This window comes from Esox lucius, chromosome 20 (genome assembly GCF_011004845.1).
Source record: "Esox lucius isolate fEsoLuc1 chromosome 20, fEsoLuc1.pri, whole genome shotgun sequence".
In the NCBI taxonomy this organism is placed as follows: Eukaryota; Metazoa; Chordata; class Actinopteri; order Esociformes; family Esocidae; genus Esox; species Esox lucius.
In genome coordinates this window covers 7,753,074-7,769,220 of record NC_047588.1, presented here as the reverse complement: position 1 = coordinate 7,769,220, position 16,147 = coordinate 7,753,074, and the positions used below count along the sequence as shown (strand labels likewise).

The window sequence follows — 16,147 nt, the reverse complement described above, 5'->3', positions numbered from 1 at the left end:
CTAGCTATCTATAAAAGTAGCTATAAGGGTTGTCCTGTTGCCTGTCTCTAGAAAGCTATTCGAATCTAAGATTCAAAGATTTTAGTAGATAAGCGATCTTAGCGAACACGTTAACTATCCCTAAATATATAGCGGTTGTCAGTTGGAAGTGTCACGGGTTGGATATTAATTGTGCATGTATTTTGATTATGTTTGTGACTTGATTTACTGTGATTTTGGTTTGGATATTGTGTGTGGTTTAGTATTGTAATGTAATTTATTGTTAATGTAAATACATATTGAAGTTGTGGTGCAATAAAATATTGATTAAAGTATAGCTTCGCCTTTGGGATACTTTATATACTGCTCCTCCCTCCAAACGAACCTGAGCATAGTTTGTAGTCTGATGAGAAGTTACTGTAACTTTTGGTTGAGTTCCTAGAGCTCTTGTTAATTCTAGGTGGCGTTGTCGATAGGAAAAATAGATTAGCCCGACCTGGTCACAGAAGCACTTACCAAAATCTTCGTCACTGACCCTGTAATACTTCCTTCATAAAAGCATGCACTTAATCGAAAACACCACACTAATGGAAACCTTCAATGGGCGTTAGGAACCCCCATATTAAGTTATGTCCCTTGCGGTCTGCAGACATACCCTCCTCGGGAAATGTAAATACAAAATGCAAATCCGTAAGAAAACTTAAGAGTTGTAAATGTACAACGCTTGTAAATGTTAAGCAACTGTTGTAAATGTTTTACAGATTTGTGTTTTATTTGTAATATGTTTTTACATATTCACATATTTTATTTATATTTGTGAAACATGTTTACAGAATGTTTTTATTTACAAAATATTTTTAACATTTACAAAGTTTTAATGAATAAAAAAACAAAACAAAAAATTGCAATTATAGTCCGATCTAGTTGTACCCATAGATATAACGCAAAGATGGGACATATAGTTCTCTGACGTCTCAATAGCTTCGCTCTCTTATCTTGGACCAGTTCGGAAAAATCAAGTCATTTAAAACTAGTGGTGGTATTTTGTGCAGCAGTAATTTGGTTCAGAAAAAGGATGAACGATACGAAGGAGGTGGGAAACATTGTTCACGCATCAATAGTAGCGATAACATACTTCACTGTACATACCATGTTTTTAATCAAGATAATCCTGCCTAACCTTAGCTGTTGAGCTACGTAACTTTACAGTATCAGAATGATTTTTTTCCATTTATAACGGTCTCGGTTAGCTTGCTACAGAATGCTGCACACAACACGTGAAATAACGCGTTTTCTTCGAAAAAACTGAATGACTGTATATAATCAACTGATGATGATGTTGGGTAGCCTTTGTCCAAAAAGAAATGCCTTGCTTGTTACTCCTATTTCCGTCCTCCGATTACAATGCTGCTTTTAGCATACCAAATTGATCTAGCTTGCTCCGTTTAGCGTACTGTTAGTGTTTTCTACAATGATTGGTCATATACAATTGGTCATATGCTGCAAACACCGCCACTTTATGTGAACGCGCTTGTCGCCGAAGGGAAAACCTGGGTTGATTTTACAAATTAATTACCACAGTCTTGACACATCATATGCGAGACTGCGATTGTTAGTGAAGCCAGCTGAAGAAAAGAAATCCTGGGCATGTTGCACTTGATTCGTCTGGTTAGAAATAACAGTTTTCAACGTATTTTCTGTGAACCAAGCTCCTTCTCGTGGCTCGGTTCATGCGATTCGGCTCACCTCCCCCCATAGGAGCCGAAACCACGTGGTTTCGTGAATGACCAATCACTATCGAATTCATTGGCTTGACCACATTTTCCGTATTTCATTGGACGGTGGATTTCGCGGGAGTTCTGTAGAGCGCATGCGTTCTTTTACTGTCAACTTTACAGCGCGCGGAACTGTACAAGGAAGGCATTCGCAGTCAATACGTTGTCTTTTAGACTCTTCAGTTTTATCATTATTATTAGGGTAAGGTAACGACACCATGTGGAACCAAGGTGGGTTTCCTTTTGAGAAATTTTGTTCCACGGATTTTAAGAATTTATTGTCTACGTCCTTCCACGCTATCTGTTTTTACAAGTTGGTACTGCTAACCATTACTTAGCCATTATTGTAACTTATAGTACTAGTTTTCTCCCTAACGTTACTGGCTAGTCTATTCGTTTTGCAACTAGTTGTAAGCTGCTAAGTACTTAGGTATATATTGTTTTCTCGAGAAAAAACTGCTACTGTTGTAGCTGTTGTTGCGTACTTACCATTGAGCTGTGTCACTCCGCTAACATTAGCTCGTTTGCTAATTGCTGCATGTATACTACGATACACAGGTGTGTTGTTGGTACCTATTGTAGATTTGAGTCACTTTCCATCATTTGGCTTTATTTAGGCGGAGGATACGGTGAATCAAACAGTGGTGGGTACACACAGTCTCCTGGGGGATTTGCCTCTCCTGCTGCCTCCCAGGGAGGAGAGAAGAAAGGGGTCTGTATTTCACTCTTCCACACACCTCACATTACGTTAATAGGCTGGGCAGATGAAACATTTACCAACATTTCTTCTGGGTAACATTTTGTTTGTATTGGTCATGGAGGTCAGGATAAATAATTTTTCTCCAGAGCTGTATATATATTGTTTTCAAGTCCCACTCCATTTTAATCAGGACAATCTCAGCTTCATAATTACATTTTATTGGGCTGTGCTATTCACTGTAATCCAGCCTTAATTTCTCAGATCAAGAATAGACTGATCTGTTTCTGGCCATTTTGAGCCTGTAATCGAACCCACAAATGCGGATGCTGAAAATACTGAACTAGTCTAAAGAAGGAAAGTTGTATCGCTAAAATGATCAACTTGGATTAACAAACACGATGTGCCATTGGAACACAGGACTGAAGGTTGCTGACAATGGTCCTCTGTACGCCTGTGTTGATATTCCATTGAAAATCAGCTGTTTCCAGCTACAATAGTCATTTAGAACATTAACAATATCTACAGTTGTGCTCAAGTTTGCATACCCTGGCAGAAACAGACATTTTGGCATTGACTTTGAAAATATGACTGATCATAGAAACATTTCTTATTCAAGTACAGTGATCATATGAAGCCAGTTGTTTGGCTCCTTTTTAAATCATAACGATAACAGAAATCACCCAAATGGCCCTGATCAAAAGTTTGCATACCCTTGAATGTTTGGCCTTGTTACAGAGACACATGGCAATTAAAGGTGAGTTTTCCTCACCTGTGGCTTTTTAAATTGCAATTAGTGTCTGTATAAATAGTAAATGAGTTTGTTAGCTCTCACGTGGATCCACTGAGCAGGCTAAATACTGAGCCATGGGGAGCAGAAAATAACTGTCAAAAGACCTGTGTAACAAGGTAATGGAACATTATAAAGATGGAAAAGATATAAAAAGATATCCAAATCCTTGGAAATGCCAGTCGGTAATGTTCAATCACTTACTAAGAAGTGGAAAATTCAGTAATTTGGAGTGATGAGACCAATAGAGCTTTATGGTTACAATCATAAGCGCTGTTTGAAGAGGGGTCAACAAGGCCTATAGTGAACAGAATACCATCCCCACTGTGATGCATTGTGGTGGCTCACTGTTGTTTTGGGGAAGGGGGTGAGCTCAAAAGTCACTGTGGAATCTTATGAAAATTGATAGCATGATGAATGCAGCATTTTATCAGAAAATACTGGCAGACAACTTGCATTCTTTGGCACAAAAAACCCCACTAACAGTATATATTAAAGAACTTATAAATGTTCTTGTTGACTTTGAAAAAATATATAAACTATTAATACCTACACATTTACAAGTGCTCTGCTTAAGCTGCTCCAAAGTATCTGCTACTGTTTATATTCCTTGTTTCTTTTCAGTTATTTGTATTAGGGAAAATGGCCCTGTAAATAAACTTTTCACTGTATTCATCTGTTGTAACAGCATTTGCCAACATTTCTATTGGATACATTTTTTGTATGTTTACAGAGACAACGTGCCCAGCAGATTGTCCCATGCACAGTGTCCCAGCTCATGTCAGCTGCCCAAGCAGAGGATGTTTTCAAAGTGGGAGAGGTGGAGGTTGCCCAGGTAACCCAAAAGTAATTTGTAGTCATGGCCCACCCACAAGAAAGTGGCTTGTTTTGCCTCCCAAGAAAAGGCACTGTAACTTTTTGTTGAGGTGTTTCTGTATATTGGGTACATTTCCTACACAACATTCAATGTTGGTATGTTGGATCCATGGTTCATTTACTATTCATAAAGAATATGGAGTTTCAATAAGCAACTATTGTCAATATGTGGCTTAACTTTTAGTTGAAGTTATTCCCGTTTTAAGATAAAACAGGCAATTTTAACTTTGTGAGAACTTTTTCTATTGAACTGAATGTTTTTTTTCTCCATAAAGATGACATTAATCTCGGAATCAGCTTGCAGTTTGTGGTAATAGTCAAAGAATGTCACTGTCATTTTTGCATAGAACTACACATTTGAAATGAATTGGTCAGACTGGACCCTTTTAGAAGTTACATTAAAACCCCCCCTCCCCACCCATACTATTAACAAGCATCAGTGCCTTTACTCCAGGTATTGAGTGGTAAGTCTGAGTTATTGCACACATTGATGGAAGATGATGGTAGAAATAAGGGGTGCACCATTACCAATGTTTTTCAGATCAGGTATGAGTACTTATATTTGGGTACTTTCTGATACCAAGTACTCAAAGCTGCACTAGGAAGGATTTTTGTGTTTCCACGATTCTCTCATCTTTTTAGAAACAAATGTTGTTGTGCCATGAAGTGAAATAGCTTTGTCAGTGTGAAGTTAGTATTCAGTGAGCGTTTGCTAAATTCTCATGAGCATTTGCTAAATTCTTTTGGCTATTCCAAGTAGTAAGATATCAGTAGGCCTATTTCAGGCTAATAAGCTTAAAACGGCCAGTGGCAAAAGCCGTACAGTTCATAGATGCTAGTTGTGGTGGAAGTACATTTGACCACATTTAATTGGGTTAATAATGCTTAATGGTGTTTAGTTAAATATTCAAACTTGGCATGATGTTAATAGGTGACAAGATGATCTAATCTCGTGACGCAGTTTAAATGACGAGGTTCTGTACCCTATTCGGTCCCAATACTGGTATACTAGCTTACTATATACAAAACAGTACGTACTTCATCATTGTCTGTGTAGTACGTACTTGTAGTACGTAATAGGCGATTTGAGATTTAGTTGATATACAGCTCCGGGAAAAATTTAGATCACTGCACCTTTCTCTTTCCTCTCCAAAAAAGTTGAGAAGGAAAGTTTTGAATGAGGACCAGAAGGATTCAATTTGCAGTGGTCTCTTAATTTTAACCCTTCTGTTTCTCACTCAAAACCTTTTCGACTTTTTATGGAAAGGAAAGGAAAAGGGGCAGTGATCTCTTCATTTTTTCCGGCGCTGTATATAACATTAGTAAACTATTTGGAGTTGCTGGAGACTGGGACTTTCCCGGTTTCAAGCTGGGTATCCCGATAAATATCTGTAAACGATAAAATGTCCCGGTTTCCTACATTCACTACCAAATTGTCCGGTTTTCACCACAATAACAAATAGGCTAATAATAATACTGTAATATTTCCAAATATGAGTCGGAGCCAAACAAACAACTGCATAAAATTGCGTAGCAAAGCAACAAATCTCATCAAAGCTCAAAGCGCAGGCGCTCCACCATCCACAAGCACGCATGACAACCAACATGCGTGCATAAGCGCATACATGTGCGCGTGCAGTTACACAAGGGTCCGGGTTTTGGGGGTTGTGGTCACTTTAGTGCCATGCTCTCAATCATTTCCAACGAGAGCCAGCGAATCACGGCGACAGCAGGCGGAGCTACTCTCGGAGACAAAATCTCCAAGCGACTTTATGCTTATTTCCAGCGAGCGGGAATTGACGGAGTTCGGCGACTACCAATGACAGGGGAGATGTTCTCTGCATCTTGAAGTCCCTTCTCTTTTCTGCTCGCTAGCTAAAGTTTTCCGATTTCCCCATTATGTTGGATTTATACAGAAACCTTTTGAAAAATTGATGCATGGAAGGTTTTCGAGATCGTTGGCTCACGGGGGAGTGATGCATGCATAAGGTAAACGTATATATTTCTATTTGAACATTGACACATCATTGAATTGGCACCGTCAAAATACGTATTTAGTAGTGGAGTCATGCAAATAGTAAGAACTTAATATTTGCAAAGACACGTTTTCTCTATACTGATTGAAGTGTATGGTTAGGTTTGGGCTCAACAACAGATTGTCCGCTCGGTCGACACAAAAATCGCTCAATGTACGGTTAGACTAGCTCTCTATAGCTAGCAAACAGGAACCGTAAACCCAAATTAGCTAGGCTAAAAATAACATTGAACTCTGAGTTATCGCTGTTTTTGGAACAGGTAATTATATTTTTCATATTCAGGACTTCATTCTCTATCTGGCATTGGTGCTGAACCGCTTTCTGCCTAGTAAATTCAAAATGCTTTGTTTACTGAACAATCGTAAATAGTGCAGCTTTAATGAGGACATATTTCTCCCATAAAAATATCTTAACCATTCAACATTATTAACAAACTACAATGGCTGGACATCGAGTGCACTCGGCTAGTCTCTGCTCCAGTGGCGTAGGCAGAAATTATATTTTGGGCGGGCCAGTGAAAAGGTGAGTGGGCCTACAGTTTTTCCTAGAAAACCTTTGAGAGTAGAAAAAAAGGCAAACTGCAAAAAGTTACACCTTTATTTAACAATATTCGGCAAAGGCAATAACAAAACACTAACAAAAGAAATCACTATCTGTTCTGGTGCTGTGAAATTAGTTGTTTTGGACACATTAAAAGTATCAATTTAATTAACTTTACAGACTTAATGTTACAGTAAGTGTAAAGACGTAGATTCATGAGGATTTTCACTTGCAAATACATTTTTTGAAAATTCAACTGTCACTCCCTTTGACTCTGGAGTATCACCAACAAACATTTAAAAGGCTTTAATTGTTTCAACACTGGTGTGTCTAAACATGTTCAACCAACAGAGCTCAATAAAGGCTGGATAAACCAGCATAGACAATAACCTGTCTATTTTATTCAGGCTAGTCAGCAGTGCTAAGACAGTTCACCTGAAAATAAAGTAGGCTAAAAGTAAAAGAAATTCAAATAATGAAAACTCAGAAGAGCACGTTTTGAAATAAATAACACTCCCTAATTTCTGTTAAATCAACCATATACAATGCAATCAGCCTGGTGGAAATGTAAGCTTTTGTCCCAAATAAAATAGCAACTCATTTAAACCATACAATGTAGCCTATAAGGCATACAGCTATACACAACACACCACTTAGTTAAGTCACTTCACAGGCAAAAATTAAGGAAATTAGTTAAACAACAGGCCTACCTTTGTTTTCATTCTACAAAACAAGAAGCAAGTGCCTGGGTTTAGTGTTGAAAACAAATTCTCATCATAGTCCAAAGAGTCAGTTATTTTTCAAAGGACTAAAGGCACAGATTGAGGCGGGTAGTACTCATGGATGCTCTGAGGTCCGTTTTTAATCCTTCCTGCAGTGGAGAACAGTCTCAACACTACAAGAAGTCATGGGAAGGGTGATGATGACTTGAAGTAGTTTATTGAGGTTTGGAAATATGACAGGAGCACAAATGTCCAATACTTCCACGAGGGATGGAAATTCCAGGCCATTAGCTACTTTCCGACACAGTTGCTCAATGTATACTGTTTGTTCAGCATCCTTAACCAATATATGAAAGTGATCACACGGGGCCCACAGAGAATCCTACTCTGCAAAAGTCTTAGACTGTCGGAGAAAAGTGGCTGCTGCCCTCATTATTCCATACTGATTTTCTTGGAAATGATTGTCCAGCTCTGTCATCTGTCTTGGGTCATTTCTCACACTTGTTGCTTTCCCCAAATTAGTTGTGACCACTGATCCTGCCAGCCTTGCCGGGAGCTTTCTCACTCTGGTCCCAGATGTGATGTCCCAGCTTGTGATTTCATTTTTCTGCGACAACTCTTCTGTTAGCTTCATTACTTGCTCAAAATCTCACCCTGAATTGTCTTTAAACCGAGCAAAGCTCACTGAGTGCATCGACCTTATTGAGGAACTAAGAGACTGAAAATGTTGGGCTTTGTAAACCCCGTGTGGCGAAATCGCTCGTCTGAAATATTCCAATTGTGACGAGTAAAAATAAGAACTTTTCTGTTTGTATTTGTTGCAGCAGGGACTGCGCCTCAACCTTTGATTGGCCTCTGCTTTCAGCATACTCAGCAAGCACTTCTAATATTACGTAAAGTCAGTACTTTGCTCACTGCTGCGGATTTGGAGCTCCAGTGCGTGTCTGTGGATCGCTCAAGTTCCAAGCACGGGCGTCCTGGATGAAGCTCCCTTTGCGCTGCCACAAACTTTGCGTGTCTGCTGCTGCCTGTCATGAAACTGTGAATATTGTTCAGTGTATCAAAGCATTTGCTGACATGCCCAGACACCTTTGCTGCTGCACAGAGTACCAGATGCAGTCGTGAGAATTGCAGTGGACATATGAAGTTTGTTTCAAAACCACATGCACACTTCCCTTGTTTCCTGATATAACAGAGGCTCTGTCGAAACTGAAGCCAACGCCCAGAGATGGGTCATGTTGCAGTGGTTCAATCACCTGTAGTATCTTTTCTGAAATACCACTTGTGCTCAGGTCACTTATGTCCATGAATCCGATTGCCTGTTCTTTTATTTTGAATGCGTGAACAGATCCCACACAAACAGCCACCAGTTCACGCTTTGACTCATCCTTATACTCATCTGCCATAAGTGCATAATAGGTGCCCGGTGTTTCAGACTTCTTCTGCTTTGATTTTACGCAACAGCAATGAGTCTGCGGACTCCAGCAGCTCATTTTGTATATCTGGGCTCATCAAAGTTCCGTTTCTGGGCAGCTGCTCTAGACGATTTTGGATCTGTGGATCATATTTGCACTTGAACTTGAACAGTTCTATAAAGTTTGCTTTATTGAGAGCATCTTCATTTTCCCTGTGTCCACGTCGGGGGATGTCCTGCTTGGCACAAAACAGCACAATGTCTAAAAGGACTTTTAGATGGTCCCGATTCCTTTCAATAAATTAATAGTCCATGGCATCACGGTTCATTTGATTTAATACATTTCCCCGACCTGCAGTTTGGTTGGCCCTGTAGCCTTGAAACGTATCCAGTGAAACGGAGTGGGGCTTGCTCATCTGGTGTTTTTCACATGCCTGTCGTAGGTGCTTCCAGTCCACAAACCCCTCTCTCGCAAATGGGCTGTCAGCTCCGCTTGGAAAATGACGGCACATTTTACAGAAAATCGCATCCTTGTTACACTACTCCAACCAAAAAAACTGTCCATACCATTTTGAGAAGCTCCTTGATTTTCCATTCTTGACAGTGCTGGGAAATACCTTCAAATTGGGTTGTGAAGGTGGTTCATCAATTGCCGTCAGATCAGCGGGTAAACCCGCGTCAGGCTGACCGGGAAAGAGCACTGGCACTGCGGCCAGGGAGCAAGCGGCTGCCGCCACCAGCACCTGACTAGCCTTCTTGTGGGTTAATGAGTCTGAAGAAGTGGGCTAGGTGGACTCTGTAGATGGAGGCAGTGGTGTGTCTTCCTCAACTCTTGCTTTTTTTCAAATAACACATTAAAGAAACTTGTTTAGCCATTATTGTGGTGATGTTAATACATTGTTTAAAAAGCAGAGCCCGCTGCCCAGAGGGTCTTCCTGTCGGAACCCCTAGCAACCATAGCAACCAATTATGTTCTGGAGGGAGGCTTTCTACAACTTGCTTCAACAGTTCCATTTTATTCAGGAAACAAATTAAACACAACAGTCAACAATAAATCAGGTTTATATTAATATTTTCTTAAATAATATAAATGTATTTTGATTAAAAACGTGCCTGGGCGGGCCAGTGTCGCCCTGGCCTATTACTGGCTGCTCTGCTCTTTAATTTTTTTTCTGCCTGCTGGCTGTCTCTGGAAATTTTATTTTGCTTCTCCAATGATTGGTGCAAAATTAGCTGTGGTGGTTCTACGCTGCTAGCATTAGCATACTGCTTGAACTCTGCGCTATGCTGTCTTAAGATGTTTGATTAAATTGCTTGTGTTAAATTAGTGTTTCCTTTCCTCCTATTTAAACAGTGTGATGTCCCATTAACACAATAATTAGATCTTTTTAAATATTAAATGGAATTGTCTAATGGCATTGAATTGCAACAGCTATAGTTATGTGCCATGATGCGTTGCTTTACCCGTTTAGCAACACATTGCCCGCGGTGGACTGCTTAGTTAATCTGTAGACCGTTTTGATGAAATTGGCTTGCTCCACTCATCTCACACAAATGCTGCCTCTTCATATTGTTTTGTGTTCCAGATTACTATCGTGGGCATAATCCGAACCACTGACAAATCCATGACCAACATTCAGTACAAAGTTGATGACATGACGGGGCCCCCTATGGATGTGAAACAGTGGGTGGATACGGAGGTGAGTCTCATGAGGGCATGTTAACACTGGCAAGTACAAGAAAATCCTCAATATATAGCCATTAATAACAGAATAATTTCCAAAGTCTTGCCGGATTTGAGTTTCTCATGCAATTCCAACTCTAATGTTCTAATGTTTTGTCGGGTCGTCTGTCCTCCAGGACCCCAGTGTGGACAGCACTGTTATCCCCCCGGGCACCTATGTCAAGGTCTCTGGAAACCTGCGCTCATTCCAGGTGAGGTCCTTTTCAGATTTTAAATGCATATTACCATGACAGTGCACTAACTAAGGGGCCCTGAACCAAAATTACAATTCCTCCGCGAAGAAGAGTTTTTGTTAGTTTTTTTTACATTACTGGTGATGTTGATGCCTACATGACAAACTGAACTTGTCTTTGTGTCTGGGCTGAAAAGAATCACAGGTCCGTGGTAGCGTTCAGCGTCAGGCCCCTCGAGGACATGAATGAGATCACCTCACACATGCTGGAGGTGGTGCAGGCACACATGCTGCTCAGCAAACCACAGACCAGTATGGTGAGCAGTCTTTACCCCCAAAATGCAATTACTACTACTGTTCCCACAACTGCTGTTATTACTCAGATAATTAAACTACAACTCAGTATGCTGTTATCAGTATCTATTTCAAATGTCTGCGTTGCCACTCAGTTTTTGTTCCGTTTGTAGGTTGGCGGAGGAGGGGGGATGAACACTAGTATGGCGTCATTGTCTCGACCCGGGGCGGGGGGCAGTATGGGGGGTGGATACTCCGGTGGCAGTGACATGTCTGCCAACGGGCTGAGCCCGAGCCAGAACCAGGTGAGAGTTGCGGCTTACATATTCTCTCTGGTAACATAAGTTATCTAGTATAATTAATTAATTGGCAGTTTTACATACCAAACCAATTTACACACCCACACTACCAAGTGCATTAGTTGGGAGGGAGCAGTAGGTTTTGTAGCTCTCATTCTAACCAGTGTTTTAAGACAGTCCAACACTTCAAGCCATTTATCATATTAGACATGTCAGTTAGAGTTTTTCCATCGCAACATAATCATCAACTGTTTCACTTTTTGCTTACTATGTGTAGATTGTGGCCATTGAAGTTTTAGTTTATCTTCAACTAATCCTAATGCATTTTGTCCCTGGCTGGATTTGATACTGTGTGGCAGATTGCATCTCTAACCACTACTCTATTTAACAATGGGCAGGCAGGCATCATGGCTTGTGAATTTGGGTAGAGTTGTTGGTGCTAATTCCAGGCTGGGCAAAAAGTGAAGAATGGCTTATTGTGACATGTCCCCATGAGCCTTCAGACACAATGCCATGTAAGGGGAATGTTACCCATATAATTTCAGGTTGAAATATCCTTTTAAACTTGGTACTATGCCATTTTGAGGTGCCTTGCCAGTCTTGCATTGACTGTGCTGCTATTGTAGGGGTAAAAACCATGTTTCTGAAGTATACTTGTTACTTGGTAACTAATTTAACCCACACAACAACTTATGAGACTTCCAGTTGTTGGAAATGGACTACTCACAATGTTTAGGTTCTGTTTTTGCTTGTCTGTTATCAGTTATGCTTATTAGCAAACTGGCGTTACTTACATTTTTCAATCCAGAATCATTAAAAGGGAAATAATGAATTTACATTATAGACAACCTTCACTGTGTTTTAAAAAAGACTTTGTTTCATAGAGCGAACCTAGATAAAGCTAAATCTGTACCTTGCCAGAACCTATTAAAGAACCTAAACCTTCAAGGTTACAGCCTATAACATGACATTCCCATTTAAGATGTTAGCAGAAGGCTGCTTAAGTTGGATGTGTGTTTGCCTGTAATTTGAACTGTTTCAAGTGGGGTCTGTGGTGAACCACTGCTTCCAGTGGACATGTACTACTGCAGGGTGGCTTTCAATCTGGCCAAATGGTCTTTCAGCTAAAACTCTGCTCTACCTTAATTTTTTATCAAATAAAGAAACAAACAAGATCACAACAGAAAGTAAAACGGTTGGTTGGAATTGTTGAGTTCTGCATGTTATTCTCTGAATGTTTGTGATGTTATTATGGCCTCTCCCAAGGTGCTGAGCTTGATAAGGAGTTGTCCAGACGCACAGGGCATCAGCACACAGGACTTAAAGCAGAGACTAAGCGGCATGAGCCTGGCTGTCATTAAGTAAGATATTTAAGATGTTTTTAGTACTGCCACCAGGGGTCCTAGAGCTACTGTACTGCAACATTTGACCATATGGCACAACTCTCACTGTGCTCTGTTTCTAACAACAGGCAAGCTGTTGAGTTCCTCAGCAACGAAGGGCACATCTTCTCCACTATCGATGAGGATCACTTTAAGTCAACGGACAATGACGACTAAAAATACTGTTAGCACTCAGGCAGACTATTGCCCGGGACCATTCACAACCCACTCCGGCTATGAGGGGACAGTATATCTGGGTAGCACCCAAAACCTTCTCAGAACTCAGGAGATCACAACCCTGACAACAGAACTTATGGTCATTTATAGTGATGAATTTTAAAGAATGTCTATGTGAGTCTGGTGGTTTCTGTGGAATTTGAGGCCTTTGACTGTCATGGCCAGTGTTAAAACATCCTGTTTCAACTTCCGTTAATTATATTAAAGTAAAAGAGGTTTAAGTCAGTCAAATGTTCTCACAGTCAATGTAACGGGGGACTTAAATGGCAACTTTCAGTTGTGGTTATCATGTTAGATTTGAAGATGTGTCAATTTCTTTAGCATTTATCTAACCCCTAAACCTTCTGACCTTAGATCTAATTCTAACCGGCATGGTGAATTCTTCTTACCTGTTACAAGAAAGAAAATACTTACATTTGAATGCCATCTAGTCAGCAGCATGTAAAATGAAACTATCCAGAATTGTTTGCCTTTGTCATTTTGTTTTTGTCTACAGTAAACGTTTTCAGAAACACGTGTCATCTTTCCATTATACAATTGTTGGATATTCTGTGGAGACAAATGGTTTTTAACCTTCATCAATATCAGACTGTGGGTACAATCAGGTATGGGAGTGTATACTTAACTTAATCCAACATGACTTGCACTAGCCCTGCAGTTGCCATTGTACCCATACATCTATGTAGCCTAGCCCTTTCCAAATCACATGATCGCATTTAAATTTTTCATATTGAATCAAATAATGCAAGCAAAAGTGAAAAATGAAAATGCAATGTGGGATTCCACTAACATTTGAATTAGGTTAACTATACGCTTCCATAATAAGCAGATAAACCTATGATCATTTAGAAGTCTGTTTTGCTTTTGCTGGTTTCAGGGCACTTGTAAGGTTAATGGCTTCATGAACTCTACCAGGTACATGCATAACACATCAGTTTGGCAGTCTCTCAGCATTGTAATCTTTATTTTACCACAACATTTTGCATTGGTTGCCCTTAGCACTTGAGGGATGTAATTAATACCGGAGAATTTTCACACTTGTAATTTCCTGGTTGTTTTTATTAGTTTAAACAATTATTTTCTCTAAACTATTGTTTTTAGTATAAAATAAATACTTATGCATTTGGGCATACAAAATTAATCAGTATTTGTCATGTTTAGTCCTTTTTGCAAATTTTTATCAAGGTTGGCCGTCATTCTGAAGGTTATTGTAACTCGATGAACAGAATATAGCAATTGCATAGTATGTTACTTAAAAACTGGACTTAATTTCTTGAGTTTTTAGGTACAAAAATATTACAATTATTCTGGATCAAGGGTTATGCAGCTAGACATAATCAGCAGGTACAGCGAGGATTTTTATTTTTGATTCCCTGCTGATTTTGTACTTTCGCCCACTGACAAAGCAATTATCAGTTTAATGGTAGGTTTATTTGAACAGTGAGAGACAGAATAATACTAAAAAAATCCAGAAGGAGGTTCTCACCCAGGATTTGACTGTACATGGCCCCGTATATCTTTGATCCAGTGAAGTTGTCCTCTCCCCTTAGCAGAACCCCCCCCCCCCCCCCCCCCCCCCCCTAAAGCATAATGTTTCCACCTCCATGTTTGACGGTGGGGATGGTGTTCTTGGCATCATAAGCAGCATTCCTCCTCCGAACACGGCGAATTGAGTTGATGCCAAAAAGCTTGGTTTTGGTCCCATCTGACCACAACACTTTCACCCAGTTCTCTGAATCTTTCAGATGTTCATTGGCCAACTTCAGATGGACCTGTACATGTGCTTTCTTGAGCAGGGGGACCTTGCGGGCATTGCAGGATTTCAGTCCTTCATAGCGTAGTGTGTTACCAATTGTTTTCTTGGTGACTATGGTCCCAGCTGCCTTGAGATCATTGAGAAGTTCCTCCCGTGTAGTTCTGGGCTGATTCCTCACTAATCTCATGATCATTGCAACTCCACGAGGTGAGGTCTTGCATGGAGCCCCAGACCGAGGGAGATTGACAGTTCTTTTGTGTTTCTTCCATTTGCGAATAATCGCACCAACTGTTGTCACCTTCTCACCAAGCTGCTTGGCGATGGTCTTGTAGACCATTCCAGCCTTGTGTAGTTCTACAATCTTGTCCCTGACGTCCTTGGACAGCTCTTTGGCCTTGGCCATGGTGTAGAGTTTGGAATCTGATTGATTGATTGCTTCCGTGGACTCCCTTTAAGAGTGTGCTCCTAATCTCAGCTTGTTACCTGTATAAAAGACACCTGGGAGCCAGAAATCATTCTTATTTAGAGGGGACGAGGGGTTGAATACTTATTTCGCTCATTAAAATGCAAATCAATTTATAACATTATTGACATGTTTTTCTGGATTTTGTTGTTATTCTGTCTCTCACTTGTTCAAATAAACTTACCATTAAAATTATAGACAGATCATTTCTTTGTCAGTGGGCAAACGTACAAAATCAGCAGGGGATCAAATAATTATTTCCTTCACTGTATATTACCGTTTGTAAACACATTGCTGTAAAATGTTTTAACTACTTATCGGGATGCTAACCACTGGATCTCACTATATTGGAATATGCCTTTATTTCTGTGAAGTTGTTTCACTGGTGTTACCGGACTTGAGATGTGACAGGATGGGGAGCACAAAAATGTCCAGTAGGAAGCATTGAGACAGACATCCCAAATATATATGTTTTTAACAACAAATTATTCAGTGCTTATCAGCATAAATGCAGCTATAGAGATAAAGAAAAATGCACGAAACATTATTTCCAGGGGTGGACAATAACATTTATTGAAACTTTTTTTTTTTTTTTACAAATTAGCAAGTATATCTCTTACATCGTGTGTATTATCAGAATGCAAAATAATATATTTTATAATGGGTGTAACATCAGATTGTAGAATACATATACAACTGGAAAAAAATTAAGAGACCACTGCACCTTTTTCTTTCCTTTCCAAAAAAGTCAAAGTAAGGTTTTGGGTGAGGAACAGAAGGGTTAAAATTAGGAGACCACTGCAAATCGAACGCTTCTGTTCCTCACTCAAAACGTTCCTTTAAAAAAAATTTGGAAAGGGAAAAAAAAGGTGCAGTGGTCTCTTTAATTTGGTCCGGAGCTGTATATTACAATGTGTGTAATTTCATAATGCAGAATATCATCAAACCAAAAAACTAATGTTTCTGACTAA

General features: G+C 39.8%; 1 protein-coding gene across 2 annotated transcripts; it reads left to right on the top strand.

The window, feature by feature from the left end:
* Positions 1–1,841: 1,841 nt before the first annotated feature.
* Positions 1,842–13,489, top strand: rpa2 (replication protein A2). 2 transcript variants are annotated; one of them, XM_010865171.5, is made up of 9 exons: positions 1,842–1,985; positions 2,372–2,466; positions 3,975–4,076; positions 10,416–10,529; positions 10,690–10,764; positions 10,943–11,062; positions 11,213–11,344; positions 12,605–12,699; positions 12,810–13,489. In XM_010865171.5, exons 1-9 carry the CDS (start codon positions 1,973–1,975, stop codon positions 12,895–12,897), a joined length of 834 nt encoding a protein of 277 aa, XP_010863473.1. In that variant the 5' UTR covers positions 1,842–1,972; the 3' UTR covers positions 12,898–13,489. The 2 variants fall into 2 exon arrangements, with proteins under 2 accessions (XP_010863473.1, XP_034145033.1); XM_034289142.1 differs by lacking the exons at positions 1,842–1,985; positions 2,372–2,466; positions 3,975–4,076 and adding an exon at positions 5,885–6,106.
* The last annotated feature ends 2,658 nt before the right edge of the window (positions 13,490–16,147 follow it).